The 19,807-nt window shown below is 40.0% G+C and overlaps 1 protein-coding gene across 3 annotated transcripts; it reads right to left on the minus strand.

Moving 5' to 3' along the window:
* Positions 1-2,974: 2,974 nt before the first annotated feature.
* Positions 2,975-18,490, minus strand: LOC124290970 (perilipin-2-like). Of its 3 annotated transcripts, none has more exons than XM_046727821.1 (10): positions 18,337-18,490; positions 16,839-17,079; positions 16,138-16,220; positions 15,527-15,616; positions 14,838-15,045; positions 14,245-14,402; positions 13,447-13,584; positions 12,726-12,890; positions 12,306-12,428; positions 2,975-5,032 (listed from the first exon to the last, which is right to left on the minus strand). In XM_046727821.1, the coding sequence occupies exons 2-10, from the start codon at positions 17,032-17,034 to the stop codon at positions 4,922-4,924; spliced, it is 1,272 nt and encodes a 423-aa protein (XP_046583777.1). In that variant the 5' UTR covers positions 17,035-17,079; positions 18,337-18,490; the 3' UTR covers positions 2,975-4,921. The 3 variants fall into 3 exon arrangements, with proteins under 3 accessions (XP_046583777.1, XP_046583778.1, XP_046583779.1); XM_046727822.1 differs by having other exon boundaries at positions 16,839-17,076; positions 18,337-18,473; XM_046727823.1 differs by lacking the exon at positions 2,975-5,032 and adding an exon at positions 7,715-9,180.
* Positions 18,491-19,807: the final 1,317 nt, after the last annotated feature.

Genomic DNA, 19,807 nt, shown 5'->3' on the forward strand with positions numbered 1-19,807 from the left:
TTAGTCGCCTCTTACGACAAGATAGTCGCCTTTTTTATGGCAAGCACATGGGTTGCTGAAGACCTATTCTACCCCGGATCTTCACGGGTCCGTTAGTGTGAGACACATTATGCGGGACCTATGTCGGCCTGAATGTACTGCATGCATTCAAATCATGCACTCATGTATTCCCTTGTATCCTTCTACATTTGTATTCGGCGTCGTGAGAACAGACCCGTGAAGGTCCGTGTTAGAAGTGGCCTTCAGCAACCCATGCTTGTCATAAGAGGCGACTAACGGGATCGGGTGGTCAGGCTCGCTGACTCGGTTGACACATGTCATCGTATCCCAAATGCGTAGATCGATGCTCATGCTGTTGATCACTGGATTGGCTGGTCCAGACTGGATTATTTACAGACTGCCGCTATATAGCTGGAATATTGCTGAGTGTGGCGTTAAATAACAAACAAACCAGCATGAGAACAGACGCACAAATGTGTTGTTTTAAACAATACAACGCTGGTGGAGATATTTCCTTCTTCCGAACTATTGAGCATGTTTTGTACCATTCACCAGCTGTCATGATAACGAATGAATATACGACTACGGAAACGAATGAAAACGAAAACGGAACTAACAGAATATGATTATAACTATAATACTATCAATGTTAAACTAAATCTTAGTATGTACATGGAGATGAACCGATCGATGAGGTATGGTTGTGTTCGATGGGATTTACTTTGATTACGCTGTCTGACAGTTTCAAATATAAAAAACCCAGGCAGATGTAAAAACCCAGGCAAGGAGTGAGTTTTCCCGAGGAATCGAAAGCGGGCGATACAACCGCCAGCCGCATTGTTATGACATAGTATTGGGTTCATCACTGACAGTACAATGTTGTATTTGTTTGTTGTTTAATGCTGAACAGCGAGCTATGAAAATAATCGAGTCGTGGACCATACAGTTCAGTGATCAACAACATGAGCATCGATCTACGCATTGGGCTATGATGACATGCATGACCCAAACCACCGGAGTCCGTTAGTTATCATGTTGTCCGATCCAGACTCGATTACATCAGACCGCCGCCACATAGCTGGAACAGCGTTAAACAAAAATAAAGAAACAAACAAAATATCAGGCGCTGTCGATGCTCGTGATGTCAATCACAAGAATGGCCTGCTGCCAATCACCAGCCTTGATTATTTAGACCGCTGCTATATGATATCGCCAGAACATTGCAATGTGAGTCGTTTAAAGCAAACGATGGTGAAATGATAGGGCACGGGCATAGTGAACAAACATCCATGGAATGAATCGACTTTCTCATATACAGGACGCAATCACGCCTTTGAAATAAACATCTTTTGGATATTCCTTTCCGCAGAACTGACTGACTGAGTTTGGTTTTACTCCGCTTTTAGCAATATTCCAGCAACATCACGGCGGGGACACCAGACATGGGCTTCACACATTGTACCCATGTGGGGATTCGAACCCGGGTTTTCGGCGTGACGAGCCAACGCTTTAACCACTAGGCTAACCCCAGAGAATATATTCCGAACGTTTAGATAAACAGCAAATTTGGGTGAGTATTGTTTTCCGCTGCTTTTAGCAATATTCCGGTTATTGTCGTAAGAGTTCTATTATACATGTGTTTCACAGCTCTCACTAGTGACAAAAGCATTACAACAAGTTCGGAGGTGTTTTTATTCCATGAAGGTCTGTTATCTTATAAATTATAATGTTTATAATCTTCTGTCATTATTCAGATCTATGGTAGGAGGTAAAGAGTTAACTTTATGAAACGTGCTGATTCACGGTGTTTGGAATGTGTATTCAAATAAATGAATGAGGCACTGCTTTGAAAACTTGAAATGCTCGCTACAGCCTATACATAGGGAATCAATGATGTTCCCGTACGCTCCCGAAATTGAACGCCAAAACGCAGAAAGAGGAGAGGTAACAAAATCAGGTTTTGCTTGACAATTCCTTAGCAGTTGCGTTCGAGCGAATGTTTCCGGTTCATTCTCGATGCAATCGAAGTGTAAAAGTTAATGCATGAATAACATCGAATGTTAGCAAAGTTCATCACCTTTAAGTGTGATGACAAACTCTGTCCTCACATGTAAGACATATTTTATATATTTTATAATATTACTCAAATATAATTTAAGACTTACCTAAATTAGAACAAAACAGAGTTTGCATACAGACTCCGCTGTTGTCATCACATCATGCTTTCTCATTTTAATAATTCCAGTGTTAGTCTTTTCAGTTTCACTGAACATTTGGTCTTTAAACACAATGTTTTCAGTCCTTCACGTTCGCTTTCTTCGCCTTCTCTTCCTTTCTCGCAAGCAGAGATGTCTTTCTGAAACTCTTTTGGTCTATGATGGCAATGAAACTGATTTGAAATGACTTATACTAGAAGGTGCATGATGGGATTGTGTAGAGCATGAGCGCACTGATTGGAAATAGAGTGGTACACATACAGTTTGGTTGGTTAACAATCTACATGGGTGGAATGCTTTTATTCTAACTGTGGAATGATTGTTCACCTGGACTAGATTGAATAGTTTGGTGCTTTTCAGGAGCTTTAAGGAGCACTCCCGTGGAATGTTTATTGTTTTCCTCAGGAATTTTATTGTATTCTATTGAATGCTTTTATTCTACCTGTGGAATGTTTGTTCACCGCGACTTAAATAGTTTGAATAGTTTGAGGAGCTTTAAGGAGCGCTCCTGTGAAATGCTATTGCATGACTTAAATAGTTTGAATAGTTTCAGGAGCTTTAAGGAGCGCTCCTGTGGAATGTCTGTTGTTGTGCTTAGGAATGCTATTGTTGTCCTCTGGAATGCTATTGTTCTCTTAGGAATGCATTTGTCTGGCCTATCTGGATTACTTTCTCCCTACTTACATGTACTATGTTTATGGACCAACAACACGATGTCACACTCTGATATTTGAAATAAAAGACATTTAACAAAAACAGTAGTGGAAATATATTGTTTATTAAAGATTAATACATAGTTAAGAAATCCTTTGTGGACATTATATTTCAAAGGTATTCAATGATCGTATTAGTATTTCAAGGGTCATATTTTAACCAGCTCTATTACGTGAACCTCTGGAGCATATACAAGAAATGAGTTTAGGAAACTATAGCTTTACGTCTCACGTACATGCGACATTAGGTAACGGTAAAGAGGTTAGGACACATTTCACAATATCTTGTATATCATGCGTTACACAATGCGTATACGCTCGTAAAAATAGGAGTAAAATCTTGCGTAGTTTGAAGTAAGTCGTTTCTACAGTGTACATTTGTGATGTAGTGACAGCTGAGGTAGGAAATGACGGACACATTCTCTCAAACATCTCCATGCGTCTGTGTTCAGATAATTTAAAATTCAAGCCTGTTTCATTGTCATATCGAACAGTTACAAAGCTTTAAACAATGCACAAACATGCCATGTGAAATGACTGTGAAATTGAAAATAATAATAAGAAGAACTTGCTGTGTTGACCGGATACGTTCTTTTAAATGGCAATTTAACAAGATAAGTCCCTCAGAAGGATGACCTAGTTATAATTTCAGTGTATATTAAATACAACATTGGTCCTTTCTAATATCAGACTCCCTGATATAATTTGAGCGTACTCTGCCTTCGATTGCAGAACCTGTCAGTAAATAGCCTTATCTTTACTTCGACCAAGGACATTACTTGGACTTTCTTGTTTTATGTTACCGTAATAACAATGACTACACCTTCAGTCTGTACAACGATAGTTGTATTCATTGTTCTGCCTTGGTCAGTTAGATGCAGGTTATCGGCAGAATGTGATGGTCGTGTAGTGAGCGAGTCTGTTTAACGCCTTTTAAACACTAAACGCAGCGTTCTAGTTATATCAAGGCGTGGCAACTCAATGTGGAGGGGTAATCCCAAAGTGATGCAGGTGTCTGAGGTTACCACTTTGGTAAAACCCACAAACACGGCCATAGCGTTGAAAAAAACAAAAACAAGGGTAAACCTGGATTCGAATAACAAAAACAAGGGTAAACCTGGATTCGAACCAGGTAAGAATTGATTCAAGATTAATGGCTTCACCAAGGTCGGGACATTTCACGTTGAATTTTTGCAACCTGGCCACCCGTTCACCAGCCATGGTTTTGCAGATGAAAGGAATACCCCGAGACACGGACTTCAATATGCATGTACACATTGCAACGGGTATATTGTATCAATATTTGTATTAAACGATGCAATACGACCTCGTCAAAATGCATATTGAGAAGGGTGGGGAAGTAGAAAAGCCTTATGTTTCAAGGATTGTCAACTCACTTCTAATGTCGTCTCAGTAGTAGGGTCATGTTTTACTGATACTGAGTTCAAAAGTGAAACTGGTACAGGGCGTAGAGCACGCTCCCTTTGCAGCTGGCCAGACTGTACAATGTTGACGCTGAAGTATACCACGAACAGCCCTGTGAGGTGTACAGAATTGTACACATGCATACTAAAACTGATTTCTGGAGAGGGCATATTTTTTCTGAAAAAAAGCATAAACTATATCTGCATGAAACCCACCCATACGTCTTCATAGGGAACTTGGTTATTTCTGTTCAGTTTCAGTATCGGTACAGCCAAAGGACATTGGGTGGGTTTGGCAGGATTCGAGTTTTCTTTAAACAACTTTCATTCATAAAATACAGAAACACATGGACGCTCCACAACACATATTCAAATTTGCTAAGCTCTAAATGCCCATGGTCAAACATATAGATTGATAAAAACATTAAAAGCACATACTCTTATGCCGAATATATATGACTAAAACATGACGTAAAACGATATATTAACAACAGTAATATGCAGAGATCGGGTCTCTTTAGCGTCTATAGCATGGTATTAGTAGTATACAGTGTCGCGGAACCAGGAATCACTCCAGATGGACACTGCCTGGTCCAAGTAATGGGATGTGAGGAAAACCATTGCTGTTGACGATGTCCGGGTCCTCCAGCTGAAGATCATGCAGGTCAAGGTCAAGGCTCTGAAATAAGAATATACTGCTTGTAGTAATTTTGAAACAAAATACATATTTATTGGTGAATTAGCTCAATCTATATCGAACACATGTAAAGACTGGTATAAGGAAGCGACTGACAAAACTTCCCGATTTACTCCACTTGTGGGGCGAAACCCTAGTTTCCACTTGACTGGTACAACGCACAGGGAAATCATTGGTTGCTGTTGTGACCAAAACCTCACAGGGAGTATGATGGCGACGCTGTGTCACTGTTATACCCATTGGAACATAAAACACAGTAATTAAATTCTAATGTCGTAAGGTGCGACTAACGGGATCGGGTGGCCAGACTCGCTGACTTGGTTGATGCATGTCATCGTATCCAAAGTATTAAAGTTGAAATCCATGTTCACTAGATTGTCAGGTCCAGACCCGATTACTTGCATACCGCTGTCAAATAGCTGAAAAAATTGGGCGTTATACAACACACAAAAGACAATGCGTTCTGTGAAAGAGGAATATTTCAAAATCTCGCACCATAACTAATGACATCAACTTACAACATCCCCCTTATCCGACCGAACTAATAGAATTCATGCCTGTCTCATTAAATCCAGATGTGATTGTCATGCGACTGAATCAATGCTAAAATATTTATCCTCTTTTATGCAATGAAATGATCTTTTTCTCCGTAACCAACTTTATACGTCAGCTCAAACCCCTTAAAGTGTGATCCAAGACTAGAACAAATAAAACATTTCGTCATTTGTAGCAATTGTACAAAAGACGGCCATGGCAACAGGTTCCATTTATTTTGTCTCCCTGATCTCCTACGGAGGTTTGTATATCATGTTACGGTCGTAGCTAAAACAATGGCAAACCCTCCTATTCAAAAGCATCGAGCATATTTTGTGACAAGACGAGAGAGCAGAATGAACAGAGATGTATATTGAGTGTCAACAATATCCTTACCCTGTCACGTCTATAAACAGTGTTAACCAAGACTCGTCTAAATATTGTGAAGACAGTAGGGGTTTGGTTTATTCAAATCTTAATTCCTCATCTTATGACAAATCGTAATAAATGAGCTTTTGTGAACGTGTACATGTAATTGAATAAGGTGACTTCAAACAGTTTATAGTGGTGTTTTAGCTTATGAGAGAAAATCCCCAAGTGATTCCGGTTGTACATATTCATAATAAACCAGTCCCGCGATCATTTCAGGACGTATCTCCAGGAACCTAGGCTGGTCGTATAGGCTGACCGGCGGTCAGGTTCAGTGAATTCGTTGGTCGCGAGGTTTCAGGGAACACCGATCCTGAATCGTGGACCATCATATCATTTGTTAGTTTGTCAAGTCCAGACTCGATTATTTACATACCTTCGTCATAATATAGCTCAAATATTGTTGAGTGCGGCGTTTAAAAGACAAACAAACAAACTAGTCGATCACTAACTAATTGGTATGGGACCTGCTTATTGTGGCCAGTGGCGGGGTCATTGTTGATTATCATACACTTTGGTGACACTCACTCACACCAGCAAGACTCAGGTTGTAATGCTGAAGGCAGAATTGTGATTTGTGAAATAAGATTTCTCATGGATTGAGTTGCGTTCTGTCACACATTAAATGGAGTTGTTTTCTTGTTATGACTGATGATGTACCACATCTATCCTGACCAATAGAGTTCCCGTGTCTTCAGAGTCCTCACTGTTTTCATCATGTGCTTCCCTCTAATTCTTGTTTCTAACTAAATTCTTATTGTTGCCAGATTAAATACATAGTGCTTTGATACTGGGTCTGTAATACACAAGGCACGGTTTCCCTGTCTGCAGATATCTGACCATCAATAAAAGCAACACAGCTACATAGAGAGTCTGTTAGTAGATGTATTTGCTATTATCTATACAGGGATTAGACAGTTAAAGGAACCAATGATCAAATACTGTGGGTGTAAGAAGGGTTCTGTTCAACATTCATGTCCTCAAGATGGTGAGGTGAAATGTGGATGCTATCATGTTGAAATTCGCTTTCCTGTCATTGTAGAGAAATCACTACAGAAAATAGGACCAGATTTGAATCTGTTGCATAGTGCAGTTAATGTAATGAAACGACTGAGTCACTGAGTAACTGTTTTACCCTGCATTTGGCAATATCCCAGCCATATCACAGCAGAGGACACCAGAAATTGGCTTCACACATTGTACCAATGTGGGAATCGAACCCTGATCCCCAGCATGAAGAGCAAACGCTTTACCCTCTAGGCTACCCCACTACCTTGAAATGGTTGTTATGGGGCGGTGGGGTAGCCTAATGGTTAAAGCGTTGGCTCGTCACGCCGAAGACCCGGGTTCGATCCCCACATGGGCACAATGTGTGAAGCCCATTTCTGGTGTCCCCTGCCGTGATGTTGCTGGAATATTGCTAAAAGCGGCCTAAAACCAAACTCAGTCAGGCAGTCAGTGAAATGGTTGTTCGTACTATTTCATACTTATTCCAGTCTTCAGGCAGTATCCAAACAGACAATGCCTTAGCTAAACATGGATAACCGACCGTACACGCCAGGCTGACCAGTCCTAGTTCTATCCTCGTAATGCTGAGCTCCAGGTTGGGTAATATCAAGTACCATCTCTGAATGTCTATTGGTTTGAAGAGGTTGGGGATTGAACCAGCAACCTTCCACTCTCTGGGCAGCAACACAACACTTTCAGTAAGAGATAATTTTATTCATTATATACGAATTACACTGTGAGTGTCTCACAAGCACAGCACAGCTTTCAATCACACAACCACCTCTGCACTGACAGTGCAGGAAGTACATTTTGAGTAGCATTGTTTTTGTGCAAGATCACTTTTGAATATGAAGACATTCTAACCATCAACAAAGATGTAGATATTTCTACAGCATACATGTCAGCTTATGACATTTGGATTATTATAACAGCAACATATCCTCAAACATAACTCTTGTCCAAACTATTAACCTAGGTACTCTTTTGAATCTATGAGTAGTAACAACATTCTTTCTGGTGAATTTTACCGACAACAGTCATTCCCTAACCAGTAAAAGTATACCAAAAAGATGCACGGAGGATTTGGCTGGTGCAGTTACCAGCGTTTTGCAGAAACTGAACTCCAATTAATGGAGAAATGTGAAAATCACAGAAAACCTTACTTCCATGCATCCGAAACATAAGGCCGAAACTGACTAGTACAAACCTCTTACTGGCATGTATTAGCCAAAACAATTGGACAATGGTCAGTTGTGAATTTATAATGATTCATTTGCTATGAAAAAGTGAGTAATACCTACAAGCTTAAAAAATAACGATAAAATTGTCTAAATGTACATGAAGTAAAGTCTGTAAATGCATCCTTGTCAAGAAGTACCTGTGTAAATTTCACATCGATTACAGACCATGATTAAAAAGTAGAAAAATGTCATCAAATGATCTTTCTCTATGTACATATCCATGGATGAAATGACGACATCATCTACACAGTGTAAGTGCTGTTTGTGTTGGATTACAACCAATTACACTCCATTCTGACAGTGTTAAACAAGGCAAACAGTTTGACAAAACATGTTTGTTTCAGACTTGATATCATACAAAACATGTTTGTTTCAGACTTGATATCATACACTAATTTTTCCTGGCGGACTTAAAAACATACCTTATACATTATATTGTACATGGTACATATTTTTCAAATATCAGGAACGTCCTTGAAAAAAGAGACTTTGAAAATTGCATTTAACCCTTGATGAATGTTGAGTCTTCTTGGTATTGTTCAGAAATTACCAATAGTTGTACACCCTGTCTATAAACAGCTACAGGAGACATTTATAAACAGTCACCATGACAACAACTGACAAATACTTTTGATCTTAATCCTTAAACCCTTATTTTAACTGTAAGCTGTGATAACAGATGTTTTCGCGACTTAAGTGCTTTTTGATTACTTGATGACTATAACAACATGGAAACCTGACTAAAGTCTAGGACAGTATGTTGCTTCGGAGGTCATAGGACACTACAATGCTTCGGAATTCATAGGACACTACGATGCTTCCAAGGCCAAGATGATGGAACTATTCTCTCCGATTACTGTCTGTATTCAAGTCATTCATTTCCATCTCTTCTGTAACTGCAGCCTTGGGACGAGCCACCTGTCGAGAAAAAACACATGCCATACTAGGTCCTCTAAACTCAGGACACGAAGCACCCACACAGAGTCCTTATCCTGGACAAACATGGAGACTGCAAAATGTCAGGAGCTGGAAACTAGACCTATACCAGTAACCTGGGATCACTCTTAGATAGGAATGTGTCCCCTACAGCTGATTAGGACTTATAAAAGGATAACAATATATAGATGAAACAACTTCTTTTTCTACAGTGGGAGCCATGTTTCAGTGTAGGTTCTAACATCACTATCACGCAACATCTAAAAGTCTTTCAAAGTAGAGATATGGACTTGCCAGATAACTGTGAACAAACAGTGGAGAGAGATATTGTTTCAGCTTTATAACTGTAAACTATGCCTGAAATACACACACACCTCTATACATAACTATGTATCTGCACTTTAAACTTACAACCATGCAGTGAGGAAAGGACAATCATCATCAGAAGCTTTCATCAAATGATCACGTTAAGTCAAGTCCATGTTAAACTTTAGGATGACATTCACCATGTACATGGATATATTGAAGGATGACATTCACCATGTACATGGATATATTGAAGGATGACATTCACCATGTACATGGATATATTGAAGGATGACATTCACCATGTAAGTGGATATATTGAAGGCATGTGGAAATAGATAACATTTAGCCCACACCTCGTCTTGGGAGAGACACATCCACTACTCTTCTAGTCCACGGCCAGTACCAGCTATATCAATAAGTTTTATTACCAAACTAGTTATTTTACATTAATTACCACTAGTATAAAATGTGCTCCAGATATGGTATCCATGTAGTCTCTCAACAAAATAAATGACACAATAGACATTGTGAGGATATTCCACACAGCAGCACTACAAACCATCAACATTTACTGGTCACACATCAACCACTGTAAAGGCACCACCACTACTAAGCAATTCAAACAATTAATCTCAACTCTGATGACCGGGCCTATTTTACCATCATGTCTGTGTGTTTGAAGTTTAATGCTGACACAGCAATATTCCAGCTGCATGACAGCAGTCTGAATAATTGATCCAGACAATGCAGTGATTGACAACATGAGCACATTACACACATGACATCATTAAACCAAGTCAGTGCACCTGACCACCCAATCCCGTAAGTCACCTCCTACAACGCATTGCTAAAGAGCAACTCTATCCTGGATGTTCAAGGGTTGGCCAGCATCATGCAATAACCCAGAAGACAGGAACACCTTGCATGATCTCTCACTCAGGACATTCCTCAATACAAGCAGTGACATACATCACATAATCTGAATCTAGATGCTGATTCATCTTTCTGCTTGTTAGGCAGTGCATGCATTCAGTGTCTTACTGGTTGAAACATAAACAATTTGTTGTATCAGCTAATAAAGGAAAGTCTGCAGCAAAGCAGAGGATATATTGATCATGTTTGCGAAACCCACAAACATGGCATGGAGCTGGCATAACAAAGTCCAACAAACATGGTATGGAGCTGACAATGCCTTGGACATTAATAAAGCTTTCAGTGGGACTGAAACCAGTGATTTGGAACACCTAGTAACTAAGCTGATAAGTTTGTATACTGTACACATATAAGGAGTATAAACAATGGGGCATATATGTACTTTGTCCCTGCAAGATATTTTCAACACCCCCAGCTTCAGTCCATTTACACTGCAGTGAAATTGGACAGATAATCAGAGCTTAGTTGTCAGAGTTATTCATTGTGCATTTGCATTGATTATCACAACAATGTCCTTTGATGTATTAGAGTTCAACCCTGAATCATGTATATATCCATGCAGCAGAAAATGTGTCCAACCTCACTGATGCATGACCAAATCTGTCCAACTTAGCTAAAAGACATCCAATGATGTACACTTATTGGAACCAAAAAGGTTCAAAAGTAAATCTGTTTTTCGCTCTACGATTCCAGTGTAATTAACGGTGGATAGATAGATTTATATATATGTGCACTGACATAATCAATGCAACTGCCCTTGTTACTAACTCAGTTCTGCTTTTAACATTCAGTTGAGCATGATCCTATAAAAGCTTGTAATACCTTAGTTAGTTAGTTTAATTGTTTACATTGGATCCAAATTTTGCATATAAAATCATTGGTTCGATTCGTAGATGCATCCAGTTTATAGTGGAGATGTATCGAACAAATACCCTGGAGATTATCGAGGATCGGCTAAATCTATCTTAATAGCTAATCATTGTATATCTAGCCAAATAGTAAATAATTGTTCCATCATATCAGCTTCAGTCTAGAGAGTGCAAAGTCAATGTTTCTATCTCAGGGCTCCAGATAATTTTTCATGATCAGGAGTACATACTCCTTATTGTTTCAATACAGGAGTACTGGAAAAACTAAGAGTACATTAAGAGTACTGAATGGAATTTAATGGTGTATCAGTAATCTTGTGTTTCGTTTCACATATGCACCACAACATTGCTACTCTTGTGTAAACAGGTCAGTAAACAATAAAACGATACGTTTTCAGATAAATACGTCTGTAACTGATTCTAAGACCGTACACCATTGCTGTGGTGCGTATCTGCTATGTTTTCTAAATGATTTCCTACTGTATCGTGCATATTTTTTATCCGTACATACGCCGATACAGCCCTTATCTGGTGCCCTGTACCTTAAGTGTCATCATACCAAAACATGTTATATGATGGTACTTCTTGTTACCCTGCCTGATAGGGATAAAATGAGCTGGTCAGCTGGGAGTACCGGTCAGTATGCTGTATGCGAGTGGGAATCCATGTTGAACTATTGCATTATTCAGACTAGTACACAATGTACAAGCAGTCACAAACAGATAGGTACATGCATGTATGTTTATGAGCAATGCGTATGCATTTATTCATGTATGAAAAATGCATGAGCAGAGGCTGGTACAGATGCAAAGAGGCCAATACAGATGAACAGAGGCCAGTACAGATGAACAGAGGCCAATACAGATGAACAGAGGCCAGTACAGATGAACAGAGGCCAGTACAGATGCAAAGAGGCCAGTACAAATGCAGAGGGGCCAGTACAGATGCAGAGAGGCACAGAGGTAGGTACAGATACCAGCAGATTCAGGTACTTACCAGCCAGTTGAGAGGGGTTGAGATGAGGAGGTCGGTGGCAAAGCCTAGTGTTTCCTGTACATAGCTCAATCTGTCCTTGGCCTGACTCAGGAACCAAAATGGGAGGTCTTCATATGATTTAGCCTGGAACAAACATGAGAAGTTCAATACACACCCAGAATATGTCATATAGGTAAACACCCTGCATGTGCTATATTGATAAACATGCAGCATATGTCACATCAATAAACATCCAGATCATATTGATAATGCCAAGGGTTAGTTAGTCATCATATCATTTGCACAAAGAACTTGCAATATTTAAAGTACATCTTAATCTAAAGAAAAGGTGATCAAACCAAACCATGAATGTGGACTGATTCACAGCTCTTTCTTGGGAGAAAATGGAAAAGTAACAATTATGAAAGACGAAAAACAAACCTTGGAGAAAGTTGAGTAGAGTTCTTCAATATATTTTGTAGCCTGAGCAATAGTTTCCCGAAGATGCTGAGGTTGAGAGGTGATGTACTGGGACACTGTGGCGGTGCTGTGACGTATCTGGCGGGTAAGGCGACGGGCAAGAAGAATGGTTCTCTCCTCCATGTTCTGGGGGTAAGTGTGCTTTATTATCATGATATTACTTAAAACTCAAACAAATCGCTTGCTTTTCATTCTCCCTAACAGTAATGGAACTTCCTCTGCTGTGTTCATTGAGGACACACAGACATCTCACACGCACATACCCCAGCCCTGTGCAGGCACATTGGAACCATTGTCTCTCTCCATTTTCGCCCAACGCAGAATAAGAGATAAGCAATTTAGTATGAGTCACGAAGAGGAGAAATAATGGACATTTGAATGAATCTCATCACATCAGATGCAAATCTGGTACTTTTATGTGTGAAGCTGCTGTTTCTAATTATCAACAAGGTAAAAGAGCATGAAAGAACTGTGCTGGAATATACCGGTATGGAACACAAATTAGAAGTCAAATTTTCATACAGTGTCAAAGAAGTTCATTATTGCCTCAGTATCAGGAAAGAAAAATCTGTGACATTTCCATCATTGGTAAAAAAATTCTGATGAGAAACTGTTCTTTTTTGTCCAAATTGCAAACGAGTCAGCCCCCAAGGTGCCTCCAGTCATGGAGATGTTTCCTCACCTGAGGGTTCTTCTCTTCCCCCTCCTCATCCTCGGTGGTGATGCGGCTCCAGGTGTTGGTGACCTTGTCATGCACAGCGGTCACACTATCGCCTACAATGGTGCGGGCCTGGTCCATATTGTTCTTGGCATAGTCGATCTGGGGGACACAATATTAAAATAGTCAGTACAGGATACGGAAAAGATACAGTGATTGTAACGGGATGGTGGGCAATTGTTCTGAGTGTGTTGTAGCACTCAGTAATAATCCAGTTCAATGATGGCGTTTGTTTATAATTGTGTTTGGACCAGACAAACCAGCAACCATCCTTGGGTTTGGGTAACAATCACATGTAAGTCACTGAGTCTCACCACAAAATTCAGTCAGTCACCAAGTACAAGTATAAGCTTGGACAGATATTCTCGCCTAGAATCTCTACAGGAACAGACCAGGATGAAAATGGCGTGCTGTAATTTCAGAAACATCACAATATCTTTTTCAATAATTGAAAGTTGTTTTATGCCATCTTTCGAATAGTTTTTCAAAGAAATCATGTGGTAAACATGTGGATGATCTATAATCCAATTGTGCTGTTTTCTCGCATGGATAAATAAAGTAGTATACCTCTTTAAAACCAAGGGAAAGTTACAACCATCTTTACATGCAACAAGCATAGAAGTAAGGTGACAATATTATTTCCGTTCCACTCGGCAGAAATGATGATGTATACTCAGCAAAGTCAGCCAGGTGTGTCAGTAAGGTACACAATAGGTCACTGAAAGTGGGAGGCACCAATGGTCAGTCAGGAAAGGTACCTACCAGGTTGACGGTAAAGTTGAGTTTGGACAGGGCATCCTGACCCTTCACCTGGACGCCACGCAGGTCTCGCATGGCCCTCTTGTACATGCGGCGTCGCACCTTGGACGTGAGTGACGTGGCACGGTACAGAGGATTCTTCTCTGGCTTGTCAACCTCACCTGATCGATGATTCACAGAAGTGAAATATGTCACATCTTGGGCTATCATAATAAACTGCAGATCCAGTACAGAGTGATAAATTGTGCTGTCATGGGAACATGTACTTTTAAGGAGTAAATATTTTGTCTGGAAATTCATTGCATCTGAAGTAAGATGACAAGTGTGATGTTTTCAGGCATCTTAATGTATAATCAATTTGTCAAAGTTTATTTAACATCATGAGAAATGTATTGCTTATGGCCGACGGTACCGTTCTGAAACACTATGAAAGTCAATGTTGGAACTATGGAACTTGATAAAAATAATAGTGACAGAATGCCTTGCAGAGCAAAATAACATGCTCAGTGTATATAACTTTCACTTTATCCTGGAACTATGAAACTCTCAACTATGTGACAGTAAGGTTCATGACAAAGGTCAAAGCTTCCACTCACCATCCTCGGGAGGCAGATATCTGTCCACCAAATGTTCGGACGTAGACAGCACACCGTCCAGTCCAGACACAGCCAGCTGGCCATACTTGGTACCGAGGGAGGCATCCAGCACACCTTGACCAAGACTTTGGACACGTGCAATCTGACTGGTGCTGTAGTTCTTCACACCATTGACCGTTGCAGTACCAAACTGACCCACACGAGTCACCTGCAAGTCAGTATTTGAAAGTAACATATGTCCACTAGTCTGATAAAATACACTTCAAGAAGGGCTTGTGATATTTCACTGTACCTTACCATGTTTGGACAATAGGTAGATCGCAACTCTGAATAATGTATTTTGGAAAAGTGAAAAAATAGTCATGTCTAAACCTGATAAGAAGGTTATTGTATATCACATACATAACAATATTTCCCTCTTATGATTATATACAGAGAGTATTCACTTCTGAATTGTGCAAGAATGTCCTCATCTAATATTAAATGCATCACAATTTCACAAATTTCAAACATAATTCAATCAACAACTGAAAATTCCAATTCTTGCTTTCAGCAGGTTAATAACTAACCCATTGCTATAGCATAAAACCAGCACGGGATTTGCATAAACAGAGTTCAATGTATTAACATTGCAGTTTTTCTAGTTGTCTGATCACAGAAATGACAAATGCTGTATTGCTGGGACTGACCTGCTGCTTGCCGACGTTGTAGACGCCACTGACGGTGCTGGTGACAGGTTTAAGGTATTCCTCACAGGCTTTCTTGCTGTTGGCATACACCTGTAATTAAACAACATGCGGTCAGGTCCATTCAAGAATTCACTTTAACACATTTCATGTCTAATGCCTGTCCTATCTATTATCTGCCTATCATTAAAGTCCTGAAGTGGATATGGCCTAATTGGACTTTGGTTTATGGTATCATAGTTGCAAAAAGAAAGGCTTGGTTAGCCAATCAAATGACGCAGATTCACTTTCAACTTAATCATATCTTGTTGGCATACCCAAGTTTTACATATGCACATTAATGTGTGCATTTTCTACGAGCAACAGCAATACTTATCCATTGAGTGTAATTATGTATGTTGAGTAGGGCGAGTGATTGTGTTCAGTTTTATGCCACACTCAGCAATATTCCAGCTATATGGGGGCGGTATGTAAAGTCTGGACCAGACAATCCAGTGACCAACAGCATGAGCATCGATCTACGCAGTTGGGATACGATAACATGTGTCAACAAACAAACCATCTCTCTTACATGTCCTAGCAATAATTACACAACGAGCTTGAGCAACACACACCTCATCAGCAGGCTGGGTGATGACTGGGTACTTGGTCTCCAGGGTGTTCAGCTTCTCACAGGCATAATGATTCACCACAGCAACTGGAAACAAAAAATTGTAACCTACATGAAAAATCTACACATTTGACAATCCCTTCCTTAATAATATTTACACTGTCACTAGTCATAATTGATTCAGCACATCCAAACGGAAAAGCAGAATCACAGACATTTTTCAAGCAAGCATATATGCAGCTGTGTTATTCTGAGGACAAGTGAAATGAGACTTACATATTCCTCTGCATTTGTCTGTAAGAATATCTCCAGAATTTGAAAGACTGCCTTAATCAAAGCTGCAGGGGTGGAAATAACCTATTGCCCGACGCCCGAGCCCAGCGTTTTATTCTGTCGGGCAAGCAAATTTGTATATCACACTGTACCGGTGTCCAGTTGACTTTCCAATATTAATTATGTTGTTAATTTAAAGAATCAACAAGAAAAAATCCGGTACCGGTATAGTGGAAAAATCATCAGGGTGATTTTACATGTGTCACTGTACCGGAGTACACTAGCAATTTTAAAGGTATTTCCACCCCTGAGCTGGTATTTAAGATAGATACCACAGTAATCCCATACCATTAACAGTAAAATCTGTTTGGAAGTGTCAGGTTTTCTCACTTGGTGCTGTCCCTTCACTACTTGGAAAAAGAATATACTTACTCTGAGGCTGGACTTTGTCCACAAGTGGCTTAGCAGTTTGAGCCACTGTGGTGACACTGCTCTCGGCCAAGTTGAGGGCTGTCCTCAACAGGGCATGCCTTTCTTTTGTCTTCTCATAGGCACTGAAGGCAGTGGTCCATGCCAGGTTCACCATCGGTAGGTTCCCCAGCTTATTTATGAACTGTTCCTCTTCCATTCTTGCTTGTTGTGCCTGCAGACTTTGTCGTACATATAATTACTGCTGTAAGGAAAAAGAACTCAAAATAATACTTGATGATGAGTCATCAGGACGACAATGAGTTCATAACTTTGCACCTCCTGGTTAGATACAAACACGGAATAGTTTTAAATAAAGATAAGCGTAATCCTGACATGGGAAGGGGAAATGTCATAACGTGATAGATGTGAGTAATATGGGAGTGGGGGACTGCAACATGATGATGATATAGGGTAAGGAATGCAAACATTACACAATGCATACAATCACAAGTCAGCAGTTGATGGTATAATCATCCTCCTAATATTATGGGTTTTCGGACCCTTAAAGACATCCATTGTTGTCTTGATCATCACACAAACAAATGAAAAACATCTTGTTTTCATCAATAACTCCCAAATTCACAATAATTCCCCAAAACACTCATTTTTAAAAAAAGATTCATGAAATTTGATTCTAGTGATTGTCAAATTGTGTGTATGTTTTGGAGGAAGGAGGGGGAGTGGTGTACCTGCTTTTTGTGTCTATGTTGGACATAAACTCCTGAAGGGTAAATGAAGGGCAGGGACGACCACTGTGATTCTAGATCTAGCTACAGTGATAGTTTAGTGTCTGCTATCTTTTAAGTTTAGGACTTTGTCATAAAACTCCAAACCTCTGCACATGACAAAATAATAACATTTCACGAAAAAAGCCCCATTGGCATTGTAGCATTCTCTAAAGTTATCACTGTACAAAGGCAGTATGCTGTGACTACTCAAAGCGAGAGGTTGGCCACCCACCCCAGGGATTCCACTGGTCAGTCTGCTCCCCTGCCAGTTCATGGATAATGTGTAGCTACCATGTACACAACAAAGGGCCAGTCGGGGACCACCATGTGGACATACTGGCAGTTGGATAACCAAACTGACCCACCTAACCATGGTGACTGGACCAGGAACAAATCCATCGATCATCCATTAATCATCCATTAAACCATTAAACCAAAATGATTTTTCTCAGAACAAATCAAAGTAGACATTGTTGCTGTTAACATTTATAAAACAGTGTGAATAACCTCCAAATAGATCACACACATGTAGCCGTACATATACATTTTCATAGTTGTCTAGGAACCACTGAAGTAATGAACTCTAAAGACAGAAATCGCACATATTTGATTAAATCACTGACATTTCACAAGTTTCAGGCCTTGATTTGATTTCTAAACTTGTACCTCTCCTGAAGTCGACGATCTGCTGATTATAGGTAAACGTTTTGAATCCAGAAAACTGTACTTACCTCAGTATAATGTGTGAGAGTTCCAGCATTTAGCGAGCTGTGAATGTTCCTCGGTGGTCGAGGTTTTCTTTATATATACCCCAGCCAAATTACATCAACGTACGGTTCAAAGTCCACTTGCTGGTCTGCGCGTGACCCTCCTTGACGTGTTTCCTAAAATAACTCTCGAACATGCAGAGCCGCCTGGCGGTCAAAGATCGTGTACTAGGTCAACGTGACCTAACCTTTACTCTCCCACTTTGCCCCACCGTGGTTTGAATTTTGTCCGAAAACTTTGGCCACATACGTACAGTTGACAAGATATACTTCAAGTTCGGTTGTCATACAGCGTGTTTTATTAATTGAGCAACGTTTCATTATTCTCCACGCAATTATTTTGTAAACGTTATATTCAATTAATACTTCTATAATTCGGTTTATACAATGTCAAAATGTTAATAATGAAATCTATTAACTATTTTAACAGAGTTGGGAACAGTTAGGCAGATCTAAAGACAGGGTTTGTTCAACATATACGTCCGTTGTACCCACCGTCCCAGAATTTAACCTCTTGACAAACCCACGAACAAGGATGTTGAAAGGCCCAAAGTAATAATCTGAATTATTACATACTGCGTTGCACCAGAATCAAATGTGTTGTAGTCACGTGGTCTGTGGTTAATTCAAAGCCTACTCTGGCGGTTACCAATTTGAGCATTTTCGCCGTTCGTTAAATATTACTGTGCTTGGGATGACAATGATAAAAATGTTCAGCACTCACAATGTTCAGAACGTGGGAGGGTCATTTTGTGATATACCTGTTTTAGATACACGTATTATCTTGTGCGATTCTGCATGTGTTTGGACTGTGTTTGACAAGCGTTGTAAGTTTAAAAAATCCATATCATATGCACTGTTTATAACTTCCCCTGGGATTCGAACCACTTGTGTAGTGGGTCCTGACATGGCTAAAGAGTAAATCAGTGTATAGTGTATTGAAACCACTGCTTCTCATGACGCCTCGACACGTTATAAAATCAGTTACATGGTTTGTTTTCACGGCATTAACGATTTACGTCGAAATCATTTCGCGGAAGGGCCTGCTGGAGCCCGTTTCACAAAGCCCTCTTACCGGTACGACCTCGTAAAGCAGGTCGTAGACCACCTCTTATTTTTATACCCCCTTTCACAAAGACCTCTTATATTTACACTGTGCCGTAAACAGCCCAAAATGTTAGGACCCCGATTGACCTGTCGTAAATGCTTTAGGAGGTCGTAAACACTACAAAGATGGCGTCAACGATTATGGCACTGCAAGTGATTAAAACGCGCTAACAAAGAAGACCTGAGAAATTTTGAGACAGGTCGAACGTGCTCGACACTCTGGATGATGTTGACATGATGTCGAGATATAGATTTCCTAGGCATGTTGTTTTCTAACTGTGCAGAAAGTTAGAGCCCCAACTGAACAAACCTACAACAAGGCGTTCAC

This window comes from Haliotis rubra, unplaced genomic scaffold (assembly GCF_003918875.1).
Source record: "Haliotis rubra isolate DU_JTF1 unplaced genomic scaffold, ASM391887v1 Scf48, whole genome shotgun sequence".
Classification (NCBI taxonomy): Eukaryota; Metazoa; Mollusca; class Gastropoda; order Lepetellida; family Haliotidae; genus Haliotis; species Haliotis rubra.